At 32.2% G+C, this 22,809-nt stretch overlaps 3 protein-coding genes across 4 annotated transcripts; 1 reads left to right on the top strand and 2 right to left on the bottom strand.

The window, feature by feature from the left end:
- Positions 1 to 282: 282 nt before the first annotated feature.
- On the top strand, positions 283 to 3,386 carry LOC107006389 (carbonyl reductase [NADPH] 1-like). Its single transcript, XM_015204954.2, has 4 exons — positions 283 to 479; positions 1,484 to 1,742; positions 2,235 to 2,429; positions 2,509 to 3,386. Exons 1-4 carry the CDS (start codon positions 382 to 384, stop codon positions 2,902 to 2,904), a joined length of 948 nt encoding a protein of 315 aa, XP_015060440.1. The 5' UTR covers positions 283 to 381; the 3' UTR covers positions 2,905 to 3,386.
- A 225-nt stretch (positions 3,387 to 3,611) lies between these two features.
- On the bottom strand, positions 3,612 to 12,705 carry LOC107007618 (probable beta-1,4-xylosyltransferase IRX10L). 2 transcript variants are annotated; one of them, XM_015206308.2, is made up of 5 exons: positions 12,577 to 12,705; positions 12,280 to 12,385; positions 9,221 to 9,609; positions 8,739 to 8,980; positions 3,612 to 4,466 (listed from the first exon to the last, which is right to left on the bottom strand). In XM_015206308.2, exons 2-5 carry the CDS (start codon positions 12,383 to 12,385, stop codon positions 3,953 to 3,955), a joined length of 1,251 nt encoding a protein of 416 aa, XP_015061794.1. In that variant the 5' UTR covers positions 12,577 to 12,705; the 3' UTR covers positions 3,612 to 3,952. The 2 variants fall into 2 exon arrangements, with proteins under 2 accessions (XP_015061794.1, XP_015061793.1); XM_015206307.2 differs by having other exon boundaries at positions 12,280 to 12,701.
- An 8,367-nt stretch (positions 12,706 to 21,072) lies between these two features.
- On the bottom strand, positions 21,073 to 22,394 carry LOC114075070 (uncharacterized protein DDB_G0290685-like). Its single transcript, XM_027913315.1, has 4 exons — positions 22,292 to 22,394; positions 22,091 to 22,122; positions 21,896 to 21,997; positions 21,073 to 21,825 (listed from the first exon to the last, which is right to left on the bottom strand). Exons 1-4 carry the CDS (start codon positions 22,367 to 22,369, stop codon positions 21,159 to 21,161), a joined length of 879 nt encoding a protein of 292 aa, XP_027769116.1. The 5' UTR covers positions 22,370 to 22,394; the 3' UTR covers positions 21,073 to 21,158.
- Between the last annotated feature and the right edge of the window lie 415 nt (positions 22,395 to 22,809).

The following is a 22,809-nucleotide window of genomic DNA, read 5'->3' as shown; positions in this document are numbered from 1 at the left end:
ACGGAAAAAAAAAAGGTCGTTTGTTTATTATTTACTGAAAATTCTCTCCTATTACTTATTCTCTACATAACAATCTTTACATTAATGATTCATGTAAATATATTATACTAACTAAATAATTAACCACACGATCCATAAGATCATAAGAGAGATTAAGGGGAGGTTAAATTTTTTCTAAAATTCTAAGGTTAAGAAATAAACAAAGCGTTGACCAAAGAAAGTTAAAGCATTTGCTCCAAATACATCGGAAGATAAAACGCAATTTTTGTGACATAACATTTCATCTCTTTCTCAATTTACATACAATTTTATTTTTTTTAGAAAATGAATAAAGAGTGATGAAGAAAATACAAAGATAAGTAAATCAGACGAAAAAAGATAATGGATACTTGTAAAAAAGAAAAATCGAAGGAGAAAAGAGAAAGGAGAAGCCAAGAGATTTCTCTTTTACGTACTATTCCTTATTCCGAACATCGAAAGTGAGTTCCATTTCACTTACATTTATCCTTCCCTTCTTTGCATTTGGATCGAATCTAAAATTTTAAATTAACGTCCTATTAACATAATTAAGATCTCTCTCTCTCTCTCTCTCTATATATATATATATATATATAATTTTATTAAGCATTATGTATTACTTTATGTATATAAATTAATCTGACACTTTTCGTTTTTATGAGAGTCAAGAAGTTTAAGTTTGATCGGAAATTTACGCATGAAATCTTCAATTTCTTAAAAATGAAATTTATATATTTGTAAAATATATATTAAAAAAATACTACTCTCTATGTCTTTAGTTATTTGTCCATTTTTGAATTAATTAAGAATGATTGATATGGTGAGTTTACCGTTTTATCCCTATTAATTATAAAGTGGGTGAATTAAAAAATTAAGATTTTCAAGAAGCTTTATCTTTTCCAAAGTAATTAATTAAGGGTATAATAGGTAAAAAAAAATTGTCATTTCTTGATTTGTCAAAATAGACAAATAATTAGGAACTGAGGGAGCATAAGTCACAATGATTGACAATTCAAAATATTTAAAAGATATATGAAAAATTTACTGTCAATATATAGATTTGTTTGAATTTCAAAATTCGAAAAATGTCACATAAATTGAGACAGATGGAGTGCAAGACATGAATAGTCAATATATGGCTCAAAAGAAAGAAAAAAAAAAAAATATATATATATATATATATATGTGCATGGTTTATTTATATTTTTTTAGCATATACTACTAATTCAGATGAATGGAATATTAATTAGAGATTTTTCGAGTGAAATAATTTTTCAGCTAATAACAATTTTATTTTATTTTCCCTATATACGTTTTGAGATTTTGACCAGAGGCTGATCTAGGTAACTTTTTTGACAAATTTAGTATATGTACATTGTCAAAATTGTTAAAACTATAAGAAATATATGTTGAGAACCCGCAATCTCTTAGTCCAGTTCAATGACATATGATGAATGATTTTCAGATGGTGGTCATCTGATACAGTTGCTGTTGTGACGGGCGCGAACAGAGGGATTGGATTTGAGATTGCTCACCAACTAGCATCACATGGATTAACAGTAGTTCTTACTTCACGAGAGACTGGAGTTGGTGAAGAAGCAGTGAAAGTAATGCAGGAAGGAGGTTTAAATGTTGCATTTCATCAACTAGATATCGTTGATCATGCATCCATTGAAGCATTTTCTGATTGGATCAAAGAAACATATGGTGGCTTAGATATACTGGTATTTTACACTTATTTTATATGACTTAGTTTGACTTGATACAGAACTTAAGAAACAAAAAAAGACTTTTGAAATTTGTGATCTGACAGATGTAAAATGAGCATTTTAAAGTTAGATTGTTACTAAATATATATAAAAATGTGACATCCGGGGGGGAGTGAGGGGAGTATTCAGAAGGGGGAGCCGCGGGTTCTTTCTTTCCTTGTGGTTTGGTATGGGCGAATGGCATTAAAGAAAACTTGTTATTGATATATGCATACATTCTTTTCTAGCCGGAGATAGAAGAAGAGATAAAAGAAAGATATGAAATTTCAATCAAGATTCTTTTCGTTAGCCGATTCCTTCTTTTAGGAACTGACTAAAAAGGAAAGTAAATCATATAAACTGGGACAGAGGAAGTACTGTTATTTAACTAGTGGTTTTCATTGTGACTTTTTTTACTATTTTTGGCAAATATGGACATTTTCAGTTAATGATATATGTGTATGTTAGATCAATAATGCAGGAGTGAGTTTCAATGTTGGTACAGAGAATTCAATGGAAAATGCTGAAACTGTTATCGAAACGAACTACGTTGGCACCAAAAATATGACAAAAGCGATGATTCCTTTGATGAGGTCGTCTCCTTATGGTGCTCGTATTGTTAGTGTAACCTCTCGATTGGGAAGACTACATGGAAAAAAGAATGTAAGTACGAACGAGCTTTCATTTTCTTCTTTTGACATCTCAAAATCGTTTACGTCTACATTTTACTTGATGTAACCAGAGAATTACGAATGCAAGCTTGAGACAGCAGTTGGAGGACGTTGATTCCCTAACAGAGGAAGTCATTGACAATGTTATGAAGATATTTTTGGAACAAGTAAAAGACGGTACGTGGGAGTCAGGGGGATGGCCTCAAGTGTTCACTGATTACTCAGTGTCAAAGGTTGCAGTGAATGCATATACTAGGCTAATGGCAAGGATACTCGAAGATCGTCCTGAGGGTCATAAGATTTACATCAATTGTTATTGTCCAGGTTGGGTGAAGACCGCGATGACTGGTTGGGCAGGGCATATATCTCCTGAAGATGCTGCTGATACTGCAGTCTGGCTTGCTCTTCTCCCTGACCAGTTTGTAAGTGGTAAGTTTTTTACTGAAAGGCGCGAGATAAGCTTTTAAGGTGGAAACTGAAAGGTCATTCCAGATAGATATTGTTCGACAGTCATTACATTGCTATCTGTCTTTACCAGTTGGTGTGAAAAAAGAGAAGCGGAGATGCCCTGGTGAGTAGGTGTGAGAGGTTGGAAGTGGTAGTTGTTTGGAGAGGTAGATTTAGTCCGAAGAAGTATTGTGGGAAGGTAATTAAATAGGCCATGGTGCGTCTTGAACTTATCAAAGGACTTGATCTTAGATATGAGGGTTTAAAGATCACAAATTAAAGTAGAATGTTAGTTGATAGTTGAACGTTCTATGGCTTTTCTGCCGGGGTAGGATAGGTGGTGGTAACAGTATCATCCCTCTTACCAGTAGTATTAGTATTATTCTTGTAGTTTCTTATTCATCACACTAGTTCATTGTTGTTACTCTTCTTTCTCTGTAACTTATGTACTGCTTTTCATTGAGCTACATCTTTTTGGTTGTTACTAACTTTCATCTTCATATTCTCTTTCTCAAACTGCTTCTGAGATGCTTTACTTAGGCCAAAGGTCTATTCGAAATAATCCCTCTATCTGGATAAGTTCAGTGTAATTGTATCCTCCTTAGACCTCACTTCTGAGATAAAACTGTATAATATGATTATTATTGTTGTACGTATTGTTCTTCAGTGTGATAGCACATTGGCCATCGCGATCACAATAAACACTGCACCAACAGAAAAAGTCGCCTTATCGAAATGATTAAGGTGTAACATAGCTTGGTATTGTGACACTAAATGGGGAAGTAACACAACGTGTAATGAGTTTATAACACAATGTTAGTGCCACACATGACTTTAGTGTACATAAGGGAACCAACATAGCTGTTTGTACAACAAACCATACAGCTCCAAAAATGAATGAGTAGTCTTCTAGAACTACAGCAAAACCTCCACCTGAAGATTTCGTAACATGTTGCATCCTGTCGATGTTGTTATCAACAAAAGATTCTTTACACTTCACATTATTTCCACACCTTTGACGCGGCATTAAGGTTGAAAAGCCAAGATTTAGTGATTGCAATCATCTGTTTACCAAGGTTTTAGGTCACCAACTGGACCAGCAGTCCAGTTTAAGATCTTCTCCCCAGGAGTCAAGAAAACGGTTCTGTCATGTGGCAGTTTACGAGCAAGTCCATTCAAAATTTGATGGAAAGCATCACCTGATTGAGCAGGTTGTGGAAACAACATAGCCTGTTTCATTGAAGGGTTAGCAAGTAATCTCTGCTTCCTCAATATTTCCTCTGGTGGAATAGAAGTGAGAATAGTATCCAAATTTGGAACGTCCTTCTCGGCTACAAAAACACCAATCTCTTCCCAGGGGATTGCATCAGCAAATGGCAAGACAATATCATCTGCAATGATAACAGGGATGCATCCAAATATAACTGCTTCAACCAATCTTGGGCTCCATGGTGCCCACCCAAGTGGGCACAAGCAAAAGATGGCTCGTTGCATGTCCTCGTAGTAGGTAGTTGGATGCTCTGTGGAAATATCAAAGAGAGGATTGTCCTTAAAGTTCTCCCATACTGCTGCCCGGGCACCTCTGAAAAAATAAATAAGCATCAGGTACCTTGTCATAAAGCATATTACTTGATTTTTAGGGAGTTCGACGAAGAAAATTAAAATGTTTCCCCAAAGGTGAGTTGGATTTTCAGCTTCACTATAGACTTTTGCGGGGTTCCTATTACCCATTTGAAATATTTTGAAATGGAATAATAAAATCACCCTAAACTCTGGCATGGCATAAATAATCAATTGAGTATTTGGTGGTGTTTTACAAGCGCTTCTACATATTATTTAACATTGAAAACTTGTTTTTTCTTTCCTTTCTATATTAGACAATATATAAATACCCAACTTGTCATCTTTTATCTTCTACAGTACACTTGAACTTTCCGGGGTAGGACTTGCCTTGGAATGGAATTACTACTACCCCAAGAGACTAATGCGGACACTGGTGGGGGTACTGCGGAAGAAAGGTGGGTGGTGGAAAGATTTCTGGTGGATTTATGCTGGGCATAATTTATAGTGAAGAAAAGTAACAGGTAGGAGGAGGAGCCAAGATAAGAAAAAGAACCAAAGAAAAGTAGAATTAAAACAAAGAAAGGTGAAACCTTTCTCATGAAAGAAATGTTGTTAAACAATTTACCTTTCCTCATTTCATGCACTTTTTTAGACGCTCACACTATCTATGCAACATGGGCTCAAAAAGTGGTATCAATATCACTTCTAACTAGTTTAGGGGTAATAGCAGAGGCATATCTAGAGTTTCAAGAGGATGGGTGCAGTGTACTACCATTTGATTTAATGCTATACAAAATTTCCATGACGACGACTTGACAAGTGAACTACAACTAATACAATTATCACAGAAAAGTATATATTATTCTACTTCAAATTATTCTTAATAATTTTGTATACTTTAACTATCAGCATCATTATTTGAAGACAATCACAAACAAATAAAACAAAGTGAAGAAAAAGAAAATGGGAAATGTCTAACATACTTTTCAGCTATTTTTATCCCCTGCCGTTTGGCAAGGTTCTAAATTTTCCCCTACTTTGAAGGAGATGTCACGTGGCGGCATCTAGTGAAAGAACTAACCCAACACTAAATTACCCATCAGGCTACGCCACTCCAAATTAATACACCCACACAAATTAAGAACCCCAAACAACGGAAGTTCCTTCCTCCAAAATATGAAATGACCAAATATGGCGGTCCTCAAAATTAGCACCAAATTCTTCCAACAGCCGTAGTTAATCTCCTTCGATTTAACTACGCACAACACCACAATCCAATTCTCAAGCAACAATGCTTAAAAATAATTCAAGATAGACAATACAAGCTTAAAGAACTCCAAGTGCGCACTGATATTAACAATCTCCATTCGCAAAAGCAATCATCGGATTAGGGCTCAATTTTCCAACAACAAAGACCTATCAAGTTCTTCAATCTCGAATTTCCAAACATAGAAGTACTAACAGAATTTCCCACACTTAGTTGCTCGGATTTTTTGACTCACAAAGTGAAGATAAATTCTTTTAACCTCAAATCTGATTCACCAAGGAACCCAACAGTTCTTTAATTTGTGAATCTTCTTTAACGATGATTTTACCAATGACCATCACCTTCTTCACTGATTCAGCCCAACCTCCACCATAACAAAGAAAGTTCAGGAAGATCTAAGGAATTGGGTTTCCAAAAGGGCGAATGAAATTTCTACTGATATTTCTAGAATTTGATGAATAGCTATTTATATTTCCAACAGAAACTCTAGTTGCCGATATTTCTGCTTTTTACCTCTTCCCAGTTGTTCTCTATTAGATGTACTTTTGAGAGGTCCAAAAGTTGTCTTTGAGAAATTAAAACAAATGAAGCAAGAAAGGGGAGAGTCAACTTCTTTGTGAGTTCTGTGAAGTCATTTTGGAAAAAAACCTAAAAGAAAACGAGGAAGATCATAAAGAGATCAGCAGCACAATTTTCAGTGATGGTGTTGTGTCCAGTGGTCCATCCCTCTGAAGCTTGTCTTTTGCAATTTTTGGTCATGGGTGTAAGTTATGCCGCATTGGCATGTGTTTCAATGTGGAGTGGAAATCCGATGGGTTATGGGTTGGGGATGGGTAATTTAGTATTGGGTTGGTTCTTTCACTCAGGCGATGCCACGTGTCATTTCTGTCAAAGTAAGGCCAAAAAGTATAATGGGGGATAGATTTGAGCAATAAACGAAAGTTTAAGGGGTATTCAACCCATTTCCAAAAAGAAAAAGGAGCGAGACCAAAAAAAATTTCAAAAGCAAAAGTTCCTTTCAAGCTGTATGCCTTATTTGGTTAGTAGTACAGACTATGGAAAGCTCGCCTCACTTATAATAAACTTCAAAAAGAAGGGGTTTTCAGCTATGTTCTAGGTGCTTTCTATGCCATCCGGAAGCTGAAACCAATGGGCATCTTTTCTTGCATTGTTCAATTACCAGACAACTATGGCAACATTTTGCAGCTCTTGCTCAATTTTTTTAGGTGATGCCCCAGAGTACTTCTGACATAATATGTGGTTGGAACAATATACAAGGAGAAACTTGTCACAAAGAGTGCTGGAAGATTGTTCCAGCTTGCATATGGTGGACAATTCGGATAGAGAGGAACGAAAGATGTTTTGAAGGCAGGGGCAGTTCAATCCAAACGATCAAGCGCTCCTGTATTTCTCTTCTTTATTTTGGTGTAAAGAACAGTAGTTGATGATGTTGAAGCATTACTAGACTTCTTGGCCTCTTTGTAAGTATTGTTCGGGCTGCATTCGTATATATGATATACCAGGCCTTTTCTAGGGTGCTAACGAATATAATATGTTACCAATTTCAAAAAAAAAAAAATATATATATATATGAACTTTTGTCCAAAAATATGCTTTCATTGATATGGAGAGGAAGGAGAAGATAAAGACAGGATAATACATACAAATCCTGTTGTTTTTTAAAGAGATGGTGCAACAAAGAGGTTGAAAGTACTGATTGAAATTGTCTCTAATTATTAAGCGTAGACCTTTAAATAGGCAACTTGAAAACATAATTTGCAAAAATCGGCATAACAAAAATTCAAAAAATAAAAATATCTCGACAAACTAAGAAATATTAATAGAAATTTTAAATTAAAAAAAGTAGATTCACCCTAAAACTAAGCAGCTTATTGTGCTAAAAAAAATGTAGTTGTAACTTAAGCAAATTTCAACACTCCTCCTCCGCTTCAGTTGCAGCAATCTAAAAAAGTAGATTCCTCAACTTATGTTTGTGCTTGAAGATTTGTTTTTAAACTTGCACACTTTCGTATCGTGGCATGTTCCCTATCCTTTAATTTGTTCTTTCTCAACCTTACAATTCTTTTACTTTTGTTCATCTTCGTAAACAAAACAGACTGAATTTTCAATGGCTTCTTCCTTGGCCTTTCCTTTCCCTTCTTCTTTTTCTACTACTCTTTTCTTCCTCTCACTCTTCTCCGTCACAGAGAAATTGCTTTGTGTTGTTCCTATAAACTAAACCCCTTAAGAAGAATTAATCTGGGTTCACCTTCCTTTTTTCATAAAGGAAAAAATGCATGGTTCACTAGTGGATGATGAAGGAACTTAAGGACAGAAGCTTTAGAGATAGAGAGGGTACCTATGTGATCTAGTTGGAATTACAAATAGAAAGGGAGAGAGGATGAAGAGGGATGAAGGGATAACCAGAGAAGAGGAGAAGGGAATGACAAGGACTTTCTGGTGGTGGTTGTTCTTGCAGCAGAAGGTGTGGTTCGCCAGTGGATTTGTCAAAAAAGAAAAGGAACAAAAAATATTTTGTCAGTTGTAATGAAATTTAATAAGCTGCAAATAATTGTGATGGTTTGTACTTATTCTTTCCCCTCTCATACCTTTCAAAGAGAGAGAGCACACTTTTGTGCCGCGTCATGACTCAAGGGTGCATATATTTCACTTTGAAAATGTTCTGGAGTAATAGGATCCTAGAAAAGATAGCATATGTAACTAAAAGTCCAAGCAAGTTCAAGGGGGTACTTGTGCTTTCTTTTTCTTCTCTTTTCTGAGAGAGTAGTAACAGTGGGGTATTTGCGCTTTTCCCAAAAAAATTATCGATCTTTCAGGGAAGAGAAACACCTTGGTCCTGGAATCTTGAAAAGTCAAGCAATTCAGTTTAACATCTCAATGACTCAATCTACTTGGTGATCACCGTTCGTGACTTCTTAGGGATATTAGTTGTATTAAATCAATTTAAGTTCTAGCATTTAGAATCAAATGTGGTTTAATCATAGACATGAGACATGAGGATACCTCGCATAATAACCACCTTCTGGATCATTTCCTACATCATAGAACAAGCCACGGAAGTAAACAAAGATGGATCGCGGAATATCTGGAGGGATGAAGTGGGATTGCATTTTCTGTGGAGGAGCATAGGGAGGAATTGTAATTGAACCATCCTTCAAACACACATGATTTCTTTGTCCAAAAGTTTGAACTAAAGTTGAACGCTGGAGCAACGGAAGAATTCCCCTCCCAATAGCTTTTTCCTCCTGCAATTGCATGAAGTGATCATATGTAACCACACACTCTCAGTCCTTAAGTAATGATGGAAATTTAGAGTTAAGAAATAAGAAATTGTGAGTAATCCTTTAGGATCTCCACTACCTTTTTAGCGAAATACATTTAAAAGATAATTTGGATGTGCATATCCATTAAACTGTGTTTTGTGCGTGCCAGAAAGAGAGTAGAAAAGAAAGTGTAGAGAGAGAGAGAGGAAACTTAATTCTCACTTGATAATGAAAACAAGCAGCAAAATCGTGTGGGACAATGAAGAAGTGATCAGCACCCTCTGTCCTATTCCAATAAGGCCAGTTAGAAGCAATAAGTTGTATTGCGCTCCTCATCATTCGTGGTGACTTGAAGGGTAAAGGAAGGCCATTTGGTGTCAGGTCACAAGTGGTGTAAACAGGGGTGTAGAACCAATCAGCTTCCTCAGGATTAAGGGTTCGTACAGGGCTAGATAAGAGGAACCGATGCATATAGATCTCTGCAGCAAACATGTGACTGAGACATCGTGGGTCTTTCTGAAGAATTTTCTTGTTGTATTTACTGGGAAGCTCATATACAAAAACTTTTAACCTCCCAACAGGATCATCTTCCAAGACATCACCAGCACTACCTGAATTGCAGAAATGGAAGGAAAATAGATGACTTTATAGAGTTCAAAGCAAGTGTTCATATCCTTAATGACTAACATAATTTAACATTGCTAAAAGCCAAGATTATGTTGTCAGACATGCAAAGTGACTGAAAGGAAAATCATGCTCTATAAGCCTTTATTCTAAAAGACTTAGCATCTTAGAAGGCTCAGAAGAATAAAATTACATAAGACCTTTTTGCAGTATACATCATATCACAGGAGAATTTTTCATTTTGGTAAAGAAGTGTTGCTTTACACTCAGAAGGATGACACTCCCATAGCACTTGTAACATTAAAGTTTTCACCAAAATAATATCTATGTTGCTGCAACTATCATTCATCCACGCACCAAATCTTTCAACTCCTGAGTAAACACACATACATAGACCAATAGGTCCTAATGGGATTCTTGTTAAGAGTATGGATTGACCCAAAAAAAAAGTATAAAACTAGCTATACCACCACAAAGTTTCCAACCTTCTATTTTTCCTTGTGAAGAAAAAGTTTCAAGGCATCCATCCAGAAAAAACATGTAAGGAAAGATCAAGGTGATGAAGGTCAAGCAATTCACTTTTTGAAAGAGCACAGGACATTAAAACACAAAACTCTCTAGCGCCCTTTATCAAATAGCAGACTTGGCACAGAAGTTGTAACATCTCACTTCCTTAGGTTCTACCATTAGGATCCCTAGCTACCTACAATCCAGCAAAACACATATCTTGGCCAATGGTTACTGAATGTCTTCATCCTGTTGCAATTCCCTAAAAGTGCCTGCAAGCATACCACTTAAGCTTTTCCTAGATGTTAAAAAGGAAGTCTCCTCAAACATAATGGCAACATTTAGGAAATAAGTTACTCCCCAAACCTCATTTAGCAGCTGAGCCATCAACCTACCTAGAACAAAAGTAAATCTTCCAACTCTTCAAATCTAAAGCACAAATAGCTGTCAGAAACTTACATATCAGAGACCATACATACTACAAAGACCCACTCTCTTTAGAGGCAAAATCCATCCTTATCAGATCAAGGTCTGGACATTAAAGTTAAGATTTAAAACCTTATGCCGGAAAACCACTATCCCCAATACTAATCAGATAACTTACGCCTCACAAAACATATTGTCTACTCAGTAGTCTTCCTCACTCTCTTTAGTTGTACTGCTGTGCTACCATAGTAAGGTATAAATCCTTGAAATAATGAAAATGTTTGACAGGAGGGAGTAGTCATATTTTTTTCCTCCTTTTCTTTAATGAAGAATGATCACCTACTTTAATCAACCATCCAGGACCAATATAAGCTGAATAGATGCCAAGGGCTGTAAATGGGTTCATCAAGCTGAATATCTGGATGACTAGGTGTCTCGGAGCTGATCGAGTCAATTATCTACAAGCATGAGGCTGACTCAAAACTCTAAAATTTGATGATAAGTCCAATATGAAAACTGGAACATGATATGAGTTCCTTAAGTAAAGGCTCATTTGGAAGTTGGAACACAAGATTTACATTATAGAGTTTGAAACTGGGTGAAAAATACATCTTTTTCGAACTCAAGATGAATAGATAGATCTTATACTTGGTGTCTTTGATGTGCCTATTTCGAACTCAAAGAATTAAATCTAAAAGCAAATTGAAAAAACTATACACACCGACTAAAAAGAATACACGTTAATTTTAATCATCTTATTAATACAGAGATTGACTAAAGAACTTTCAAGCAGAACACCTCACTAGTTCTGTCGGCTTAGTTCTAAGACAAGCTCCAGTTTTTGAGCTTGTTTTTACAATCAATCTTAACCAAGATTCACTGAATTTTGGACAGAACTGTTTATTTAAGCTAGATGTTAGAGCTCTAGTTGTGAAATCTCCAGTGCTACTATCTATTCCTTTCCCGCTCACCTCATTACCAGTGTATTCCAAGCCACATATATTCTGGATCTAAATTATCTTGTCAGCCAGCATCTATCAAGGATGTACAAAGCTGAGATACTGAAAATAGACCAATATGCAGAGAGACTATAATTGAGCTACAAAATCCCATCCATATCCTCAATTCTAAAACCTTCTAAATTGTGTCCAAGTAGCCCCCATCTTCTGTCTATGTGAAGAATGTGAGGTTAACGTTAAAGGGGCATCATGTATCACAGTCAGGGTGTAAATCACATTTAGCTGATTTGCCTAAACAACTGATTTTCTGGGTCTAACTAATAGGTTAAGATCAATAAACAATGCCCAAGTATTGGATCGGAAAACACATTTAAAATGTCGACATCATCGTTATACCAGCAGCTAAGCAAGTCAGCTATAACCAGACTATGTCACCATTATATAAAAATTTGATGCTAAACCACCACATATTGTATGTATATGAAATTGCAAGGTTCAAGTTAACAAAGTAACAGAGACACAGCTGAGCAAGACTTCGAATTCATGGAAGACGACAGCATAATTCACCTTGAAGCTCAAAAACACAAACCTACTGAAAACAAAGTTAAAAAGTTTCAACCTTTACCACTAAGGGCATATGGCTATGATCACCTGGATTCAGATTCAGATTCAGAACCAAAACCAGCTGAATCTAAAAAAATGCAACTTTTTTCTCCAGTTCACATAAAAAACCCTAGCTTGTGATCTAAAGAGAGAAATAGTTACCTGAGATTCTCTCAGTACGTTGAGTCTTATGAAATTTGAAGGCTTCAGTTCCTAACAAGAAAGCAAAATGAAGAAGCAAAAGAAAACCCCATCTCCAATTCCTCATCTTTGAGCAAAACAAACAAAGCAGTATACAAATGAATCAATAAAAATGACAACTTTTAAGCATATGTCAGCTTACAAATTTGTTAATAATATAATAATAATAATAAAAGTAAGAAGAATCTATAGTTGGAGGGTCAATAAACAGTAGTTGTTAAAGAAGTGTTTTTTTTTTCAACAACAAAGACAGCTTACAAGAAGAGACAATGAAATGCTGCTGATTTTTGAAGAAAAATTCAGAGAAATTTGCTTCAAGAAAAAGATAGAAAAGGTAGGTCTAAGGGGGTTTCGTTTGTTCTAGTTTGGTTGTCACTTCTCTAGGAAAAAAAAACATATTTCATTAAAATTCGATCGATTAAATTTATAATGCAGGTTAAGTTTATTTAAAAATTATATTTTTATTTAAATTTTCTTAACGTACGATATTTAAATACAAAATTATAATTAAAAATGAAACAATTGAATTAGTAAGATCTTTTAACTCATAATGGCTAGTACAGGTGCATAGGTACCGCAGATCTGGAACAGTATAAAACAGGTAATATATCTAATTCCTATATAATTTCACGCACACTTTTGGTCTGCCCCAAAAAAAAAATTAGGTAATTATTGAATGTAGTTTTTGAGATTGTTTATATACTTCCTCCGTCCTATTTATATTTCATTCTTGTTAAAAATAATTGTTCCTTAAAATTGTAATTTATAAAAATCATTGTGTGAGTGACATTATTTTTTTATTTTACTTTTAAAAATTATTAGCTTTGAATATATTCATTTGATCAACATAAGAAAAAGTAATTAATTCATATTTTTAAGTCCAGTTAATTAACTAAAATAAATTAATTAATGTTTATTTATTAAAAATTTAAGAAAAAATACACAAATCACCTCAACCTATGCCCGAAATCTCAGAGACACACTTATACTATACTAAGGTCCTATTACCCCTGAACTTATTTTATAAGTAATTTTTTATCCCTTTTCGACCTACGTGGCACTAGGTTGAAAAAAAATCAACTTGCATTGGCCCCACAAAATAATGCCACGTAGATCAAAAAGGGATTAGAAAATTACTTATAAAATAAGTTCAGGAGGGTAATAAAACCTTAGTATAATATAAGGGTGTGTTTGGTAAGAAGGAAAATGTTTCCCATGGAAAATGTTTTCCTAGAAAATGTTTTCCATGGAAAATGTTTTTCTAGAAAATGTTTTCCTGGAAACAAGTAGATTTTGAACTTATTTTCTCATGTTTGGTTGGTGAGTAGAAAATATTTTCCGAAAATGATTTTTAGTGTTTGATTTATGAATAAAAATGTTTTTGGGAACATTTTTTATTTTTACTAGAGTAAAAAATAATTTATGAAATTGAAAATATTTTTTAAAATCAAAATTATTANGGGGTCAGGGGGGATGGGTGAAAAAATAAAATTTTGAAATTGAAAATATTTTTTTAAAAAGCGATGTTTTTCCCAAAAAAAAATGTAATTTGAAATTCGAGGAGAGTTTTGGAAAATGTTTTCCTTAGTTTTTTAAGGGAAGTCATTTTCCTTAATTTTGAGGAAAATGAGTTGATTAAGAAAACATTTTCCATAACTTTTGTCCCAACAAAACATGAGAAAATTGGAAAACATTTTCCAAAAAATGTTTTCCTTCATACCAAACACACTCTAAGTGTTTCTCTAAAATTTTAGATATAGATTGAAGGATACTTGGATATTATCTCAAAATTTAACTTTGAGAGATATTCTACATAAGAATATAATAATAAAATTATCAAACATCCAACACAATGACAATTAAATAGAAACAAATGAATATCCTATATTAATTTGCTTTGCCATAGTGGTACATCAATTTGCCCCTGTATCAATAGACTCTCGCTATATTTGATAAATATAATAAAAATGTTGGATTTATTGTAAATAAATTGTCCAGAGTGTTGTGGGCTTGTGGCCTTTCCTTTTATGTTTTGTTCTTTAAATAAATTCGTTTTTTTTTTTTTTAAATGATAGAAATTACATACTTCTAAAATAAAATTATCATTTTTCCTTTATAAGTTTATAATTACAAAATTCTCTCAAATTGATATAATAATATAAGCGTTGATACATTAATCTGATGCGCAAAATACATTAATCGTGAAGTAAGATATGTTACATTTTATACATGATACACTAATCTAATGCGCAAGATACATTAATCTGATGCGTGAGATACATTAATTTGATGTGCATGTGCTGATACATTAATCTGATATGTGAAAATGAGGGATTTTGTGATTTGTAAAACTAATAAAGGATAATGATAATAGGAGAACTTAAAAGTGAGATTTCTGTCTTTTTTTTTTTTTCTGGGTTGGGCTGCTTTTGGGCCTATTCCCTATAAATATTGAACCTCTTTTATTTTTAGTAAAATCAACTTGGACTTTTTCAAATAAGGAAAAATTACGTGAATAAGTAAACATATATTTGTTAATTACTTAACATAATTATAGTTTAGCTAATTTACAATTCACCATTAACATTTAGCGTTATTACGTGGGATGCGGTTCAAGTTTATATAATTTGTCATGTTTGTATAATTAGCTATGAACAATTCTTCGTTTGATTTATTTGTATATGATTGTTTATATTTGTATATGGTGGTGATTTCCTTTGATTTTTTTAGTTGTAACATCAGATATATTCAAAAAAAAAAATTGTGTAACTTTTTAAAATTTGTATAAACGTGTAGATTTCGAGATTCATATCAAAAAATTTATATTTTTTCCCTACCTTTATTCCCGCTTTCTTATGTCTAGCATGTAGACAAATTTTACTTAATTTGTAGGGATAATGCACAAATACCCCCTCAATCTATGCCCGAAATCTCAGAGACACACTTATACTATACTAAAGTCTTATTACCCCCCTGAACTTATTTTATTAATAATTTTCTACCCCTTTTGGGCCTACGTGGCACTATCTTGTGGGTCCAACGCTGGTTGACTTTTTTTTTCAAGCTAGTGTCACGTAGGCCGAAAAGGGGTAGAAAATTACTTATAAAATAAGTTCAGGGGGGTAATAGGACCTTAGTATAGTATAAGTGTGTCTCTGTAATTTCGGGCATAGATTTGAGGGGGTACTTGTACATTATCCCTAATTTGTATAACTTTTGTATAATGTTATTTGCATAATATAATTTGTATGCATATTTAAAGTTTAAATGTTCGTGTTTATATAAATTTGTTATTTTAAGTTTTATCATATTTGCATAATTTTAGAATTTGTATTATACTCCAAAAAAAACATATCCAATTTTAGATATATAGTTGTTACCATATTTGTAAATTGTATTTAGTTATTCTAGTTGTATATTTTCTATATTTTACTTGTACAAAATATATAAGTACAAAAGTTTACCAACATAATTATACTTATTATTATATAACTACGGACGAAAATATTCATTTATTATTATATAAATATACATAAATTATATAAACGTAACCACAAATCATTCAAACGAATAACTTATAATTATAACTTGTAAATATGCAAATTATAGCTAATAAATCATATTAAATTTATTATTATGGATATTTGTGATTTCTCCTAAATTTTCTTTTCTTTCCTTTTTTTCCCCTTTTGTATCTTAATAAATACTAATGTTATTGTTTTGTGAACTTCAATGGTAGAAAAATAATAAAATTATTTGTTTATGTTTACATCATATAATAGATGTGTGTGACATACTATGTATTTCACTATGATTAGTTAATGCATGTTTATTACATTTGAGACAACCTTTTTATATATAATAGCTTTTCGATATGTGCTTCGTACGTGTTATGTGAATTTTAATAAATTTATTAGAATAATAAAAATTATATGAAATCATATATATGATGAGTAATAAAATATAACAATTACAAATAAATCTTTAATAACATGAAAATGAAAGGGACATTTAGATATTTCAAATTAATTCTTTTAAGCAGCAAATAGTAACTTTTGAATTTTGAATAATATTAGCTTTCGGTAAAGTCACAAAATGGTTAATTTGAGCTCAATGAAGAATATAAATTTACGACAATAAGTTTAAAGTAAAAATATCTCAAAATTTTAAATTAAACATTTTGAGATTATGAATATGAAAATTAAGAATTATAAATATCATGAATGTAACAATTGAATAGGTAATTAGATAGGCTTAAATCATAGGCGACCCCTTAAAGTTATCCGCATAATTCACTTAGACACCTCAACTAGGACATGTTCCAATTGAACACTTAAACAAAACATATACTCATTAAACACAAAATGCTTATGTGACAAGATAAGTGTAATTCACTGTCCTTGAGCGCGTGAATAGATCCCAATATTATTATTTTTTATTTTTTTTAAGTTGATTTTGTAATTTCTTGAAACCTAGATATATTATTAAATAACTAAAATTAATAATTTAGTTCAACAAGGATCTCTTAATAAAAGAAAAAGAAAAATAAAACCCATTATCCTTCAAAAATCGTCTTCTTCAGAGCACCAGTCTTCTTTAATCTTTAGAAGATCTTTTACGCTCTGTTTTGGTTCCACGTTTTTTTTCTTTTTTTTAAACGAGAAACTGAATTCTTACAGGCTAAATTCCTAAGCCACCATCCTCCGCCTCACCCCTTCCCCATATACTTTCTTTCTAGCATTGCTCCGTCATTCTCGATATCATCAGCATTATCTTGGAGTTTTAAAAGAGAATTTCATCAAAAAAAAAATAATAATCAAATTGTGTTAAAAATAACTTCAGTGAAACACCATGTTTTTCGGCAAGACTAATACGAATTTGAAGTTATTTTCTTAAAATTGTTAAAAAATTAATATACCCTAAATTCTTACAACGTAGAAGAATTAAAGAAATATGTGAATCTGAATTGAAGTTTGAAAAAAAAAGAGGTGAGATTTGGAGAAATAGCATAACAATGCTAATGAATTTTAAAATAAAGGAGATGGGGCAGGTGTATTAGTGGGAAAAAACGAAGAAGAAAAGTTCTTTTCCTATTTCTATTTTATTTATTTTTTTGGCTGTAAAAGTAGTTTTAATTTATTTATTTTTTCTAATTTAATTTTTTTAATTGTTATTACGGGGTCAATGTCACATGTATTTTTTTATTGGTTATTGTACCACATCATCCGCGAGTGTATGTCACTCACTCTCTATTTTTAATTGATTGTCAGAAGATGTTCAATAGGAATATATTTTAACTATTAAAGATGTTCAATTGGAACAAACCTTAGATAAGGTGTCTAACTGAATTATGCGGACAATTTTAAGGGGCTAAGAATGACTTAGGCCTTATAGATATGAATGCAAATATCGAAGCAAATAACAATAAAAGAAATAAACAATAGAATATTATGTCTTTTCATTTTGCAGATTTGCACCCTTTTTAGTTATTAATTTTTTAAAATTTATCATATAGATAATACTTCATGTGATAAGGCATCATTCCACATTGCACACAATAAACATCAACAACATTACTGTCATTTACATGGCAAAGATAATTCATGTTGTTGAGTAGCTTCACATTGAACCTGCATACACACACAACATATATTCTTACATTTAAAACATATCTACATATACATATATAAATGTTTAATTGAATAATAATACTCAATTTTCCAAATTGCATCAACTCTTGAGACTTACATACTGATAAAGACCCATATTCTACCATTTTGAACTTGCAAAAGGAAATAAACAAAAATAGTTACCAAAACAAATTATTTTGTGCATAATCACATTTTACAAATAGTTGTTGAAATCAAGCAATTAAATCACTACAACAACAATCTCACAAGTAAATCATAAAGGGCAATTTTCACATATAGCAAACAAAAAAAAATCATCTTTGTATGCTATAGCAAAGTTTGCATATTTGCGCTTCATAACAAACATATAAATGTATAATTCGCTATACATATACAATTGTATGATTCGCTGGCCTATTTCGCTGTAGTTGTACAATTCGCTGACCTATTTCGCTGCAATATCTGTATAAAATTTGCATTTGTATACAATTGAATCGAAGTAAAATGTTTGTACATTGTATAAATATAAGTGTATAGGAAGAAGATATACGTTTTTGCATGTATATGTACAATTTTCTCTCGCTTTATACAAAACAGAAACACAATTTATACACTTCTGTTGTATAAAGCGAGAGAAAATTGTATTTCACTGCAATTGTATAACTCGCTGGCCTATTTCGCTGCAATATCTGTATAAAATTTACATTGGTATACAATTGAATCGAAGTAAAATGTTTGTATATTGTATAATTAAGTGTATAGGAAGAAGATATATGTTTTTGCATGTGTATATACAATTTTCTCTCGCTTTATACAAAACAGAAACACAATTTATAGAAATCTGTTCTATAAAGCGAGAGACGCGAGCAGAGGGAGAGTAGCGAGCGAGAGTTTAGGGAGAGAGGCGACTGACAAACGTTTGCTATGGGGCACAATTAAATCAAACAGTAGCCACTCCATTTATTTTAGATTATTAGTTTGTTATTCTGTATAATTATCCCAATTATAAATCTACCAAAATTGTATACGGACCTTGCACTACCTCGTGGAGCAAAGAGGCTATTTTCAGATACTTTACTAATTGAAAACGTAGTAAAGTAAAATTCATTAAAATAATTCAAGAGTATCCTAAATGTAGAGTTTTCAAAGATCTACAAGAAAAATTCATAGTTAACGGTAAAGATCATAAACACCATTCTCATTATATAAACACTATAAAGAAATGAAACTGATGAAAGATGTGTGCAAGAAAAATTCAAAACATTCAAAAATGAAAGACAAAACAAATACAGAGAGATTGATGAGAAAAAATTGTACCATATGAAGGTGATCATTGACAAATTCAACATGGTTTAGCAGACATTACAATGGATTAAATCATCTTCATAAACTTGATCATTTGTATAAATAATCACTTCCATTGTATCAACTTTGTCAATCAAAAACCTGTTACAGAACAAATAACAAAATGGAGAAGAAAAATAAAAAATTATTCACTACTTAAATAAATGGAAAAACTAGTTGATAAACAACGTAACTTTTAAGAGAACTGAGAAGAGGTTCTTTTATACTGAAATCAGTTCTAGAATATTGAGAATTAAAACAAATTGGAATGACATAAATATAATTAAGTTTTTTTTCTTCTTTTATTCTTTCTTTTGTTCATTTTACTTGTGACAAATAGAGTTGCTAATTATATTACTCTTGTAAAGTTTTTTTAATTAATATTCATTTTTTATTAAAATATCAATTTTAGTGTACGTGCGCCTCGCTGGTGTAGTCTACAATTATGGTAAACTTATATTTAAACGTAACAACTGCTTGATGTAAAGAGTAAACATAAGTATAGTTATTATGTAATTATAATAATTTGTAAAATTATAAAAATTGTAATTCACTAGCAAAATAAAAAATTATAAAAATACTAGTTTTAGCATATGTGTGCTTCGCACGTGTAGTCTAATATTAATGATCAAAATAAATTATATAAAATGTATGTTACACAAGAAAAGTAAAAAAGAGAGTAAAGTAGTATAAAGAAAACTTAGAAAAGGTTCTTTTACATTGAAAAATCAGTTCTTGACACTTTGAAAAGTAATATTCTTACCGCTAAAACATATTGGAAGGAGATAAATATAATTAATGCTTCTTTTCTTCTTTTATTCACTAAGATAGAGTTGTAATTTAATTATGCAACTCTTGTGAAGATTTCACTAATATAAGAATAATAATGTTAGTGTATGTGCTCCTCGCACATGTAATCCATGATTATGGTCAAACTTATATTTTGAATATAATAGTTGCTTGATATAATAAACATTGTACCTTATACAAGAGAGTGAAAAAAAAAAGAGTAGAGTAGAAAAAAGAGGATTGGAAGGAGGTTCTTTATACTGAAAAAAAATGTTATTGAATCTTGAAAAGTTAAAATAGATTAAATGGACATAAAGATAGTTAATGTTTCTTTTCTTTTTCTATATACTTCACTTGTGACAAATAGAGTTTCAATTTAATTAAGTGACTCTTGTGATAATTTTATTAACAATTTTTTATATTAAAATACTCATTTTAGTGTACGTGTGTCTCGCACGTATAATCTATGATAATGGTTAAACTTATATCTAAACGTAATAATTGCTCGATATATATAATAAACGTAAGTATAGTAATTACGTGACTATGATAATTTGCAGTATTATAAAAATTGTAGGTCACTAGTAAAAAAAAGATTATAAAAATACTAATTTTAGCATACATGATCTCACACATGTAGTCTACGGTCACGATCAAACTTATATTTAAATAGTCATTATAAACAATAGAGAATGTCTACAATAAAGAATGTCCTTTATACAAAAGAACAAAACAGAGTGTACAAGAAAGTGAATTACTATAATAGTTTCCTAAAAGCTCCATTCTTATAACACTAGCATTGTGGCTTTGAAAAAAAATCATCCACAAACTAAAGTTGAGTGTCATTTACTGTCAAGCAAAATCTAAGGAAATGTAGTAGTTGATTATACTCAAATGCTTGACAGATGAATTGTATCAAGAAATTAAAAACAAACTAAGAAGCATATACAGAATGGTAGCTCAAACATGTAAAAAGTTCAGTCTCAAACAGAATATCACAAAACAGAAATTGAAAACAGAATATCACACAACTATGAATTATAGTATTTTGTATAAGCAGAATATCAATGTCTTCATTCAGTTCATTGGAGCGTCTCCATCTTCATCAGTAGCATCTTGATCAGTAGCATCTTGATCAGTAGCGTCTTGATCAGTAGCGTCTTCATCAGTAGCATCTTGATCAGTAGCGTCTTGATCAGTTGTCTCTCCATCTTGATTCATTGTGCCTTTATCTTGATTCGTTGTGCCTTCATCTTGATCAGTAGCGTCTCCATCTTGATCACGTTTATTCGTCCTGAGAAAGTTGAGCAGTATCCCCTCGGTCTCGAGCAGTTGTATCTCCATCGTGATCAGTTGCAGCCTCATCTTCGTCAGTTCTGCCTTCATCGTGATCAATTCTAACTCCATCCTGAACAGTTTCTTTTCTATATCTCGTCTATTACCATCTCCTGCATCTTGATCAGCATTAGCGCCTAAATCTTGTTCATTAGGATCCTCTTCATTACCATCTCCATCTTCATAAGCATTTTGCTCATTAACGCCCAAATCTTGATCATTAACATCTACATCTTCATCAACATTTTGCTCATTAACGCCCAAATCTTGATCATTAGCATCTCCATATTGATCAAGATTTTGGTCATTAGCGCCCAAATCTTGATCACTAGGAACCTGTTCATTAGCATCTCCATCTTGTTCATTAAGATGAAGCAATGTTACATCATTCCAGCAAATAAGCTCCTCCCTGCCACAAAATACTCATTCGAATTAAACACCTTACAATTCATGTCACATATATGTAATTAGAAACTTACAATCTCATATCTTTAGCATCTCCATCTTGATCATCATTTATGCCTAATTCTTGATCAACATTTTGCTCATTAGTGCCTTCATTCGACAAACTAACTTCTCCCCTGCCACAAAAATACTCATTTGTATCAACCCTTACAAGTCATATTATACCGCATATGTGTAATTACAGTCTCAATTTGTAATTACAAACTTACCATTTCATACACAAGATTCGAGCAAGTGCCATCTGAAGAAATCAATTAATTCAGTATTTAATAAAAAAATCATTATGCTCATGAAAACAAAATGATCTATATAAGCTAAGAATTAATCACAATTCATGAAACAGACATGAACAGAAGAATCTAAAATATTGAAATCAGTAGCATTAGTAGATGCAGAGTGAGAATCCATACAAGAAGAGGGATTTCGTCGTCGGAGAATGCAACTCGAGTTGTGCATTCATGGCAATGGATGAATTGAGTAGGAGCCATTCTTCCACAAAAAAAATTGAATTGAAGACAAATATTGATACAGAATGGGAATGACAAGAGAATGTTGATATTTATTTATAGAAAGGCCACTTCTGGATTCTTGAATTTACCGTTACTTTAAAAAAGGAGGGAAAATCTGAAATTGCTTCACATTGAACAAATTTTCCACTTAATAAGAAAAATAATACTCCCCGTTTCAAAAAGAATAATCTGGTTTGACTTACACTGAGTTTAAGAAAATAAAAAAAACTTTTGAATCTTGTCGTTCTAAATTAAAGTTATGTAAGATGTACAAAACTGCCCTTTAATCTTCTAGCCTTAAACATATTACGTGAAATGTTGAAACTAAAATGTTACTAAAACAAAAAAGAGGTTATTCTTTTTTAAACAGAGGGAATATTATTTTTTTCACCCCTTAAGATGATTTTATAGTTTTATTC

The sequence above is a fragment of the Solanum pennellii genome, chromosome 12 (assembly GCF_001406875.1).
Source record: "Solanum pennellii chromosome 12, SPENNV200".
Lineage (NCBI taxonomy): Eukaryota > Viridiplantae > Streptophyta > Magnoliopsida > Solanales > Solanaceae > Solanum > Solanum pennellii.
This window is presented reverse-complemented; position numbering and strand designations above follow the sequence as displayed.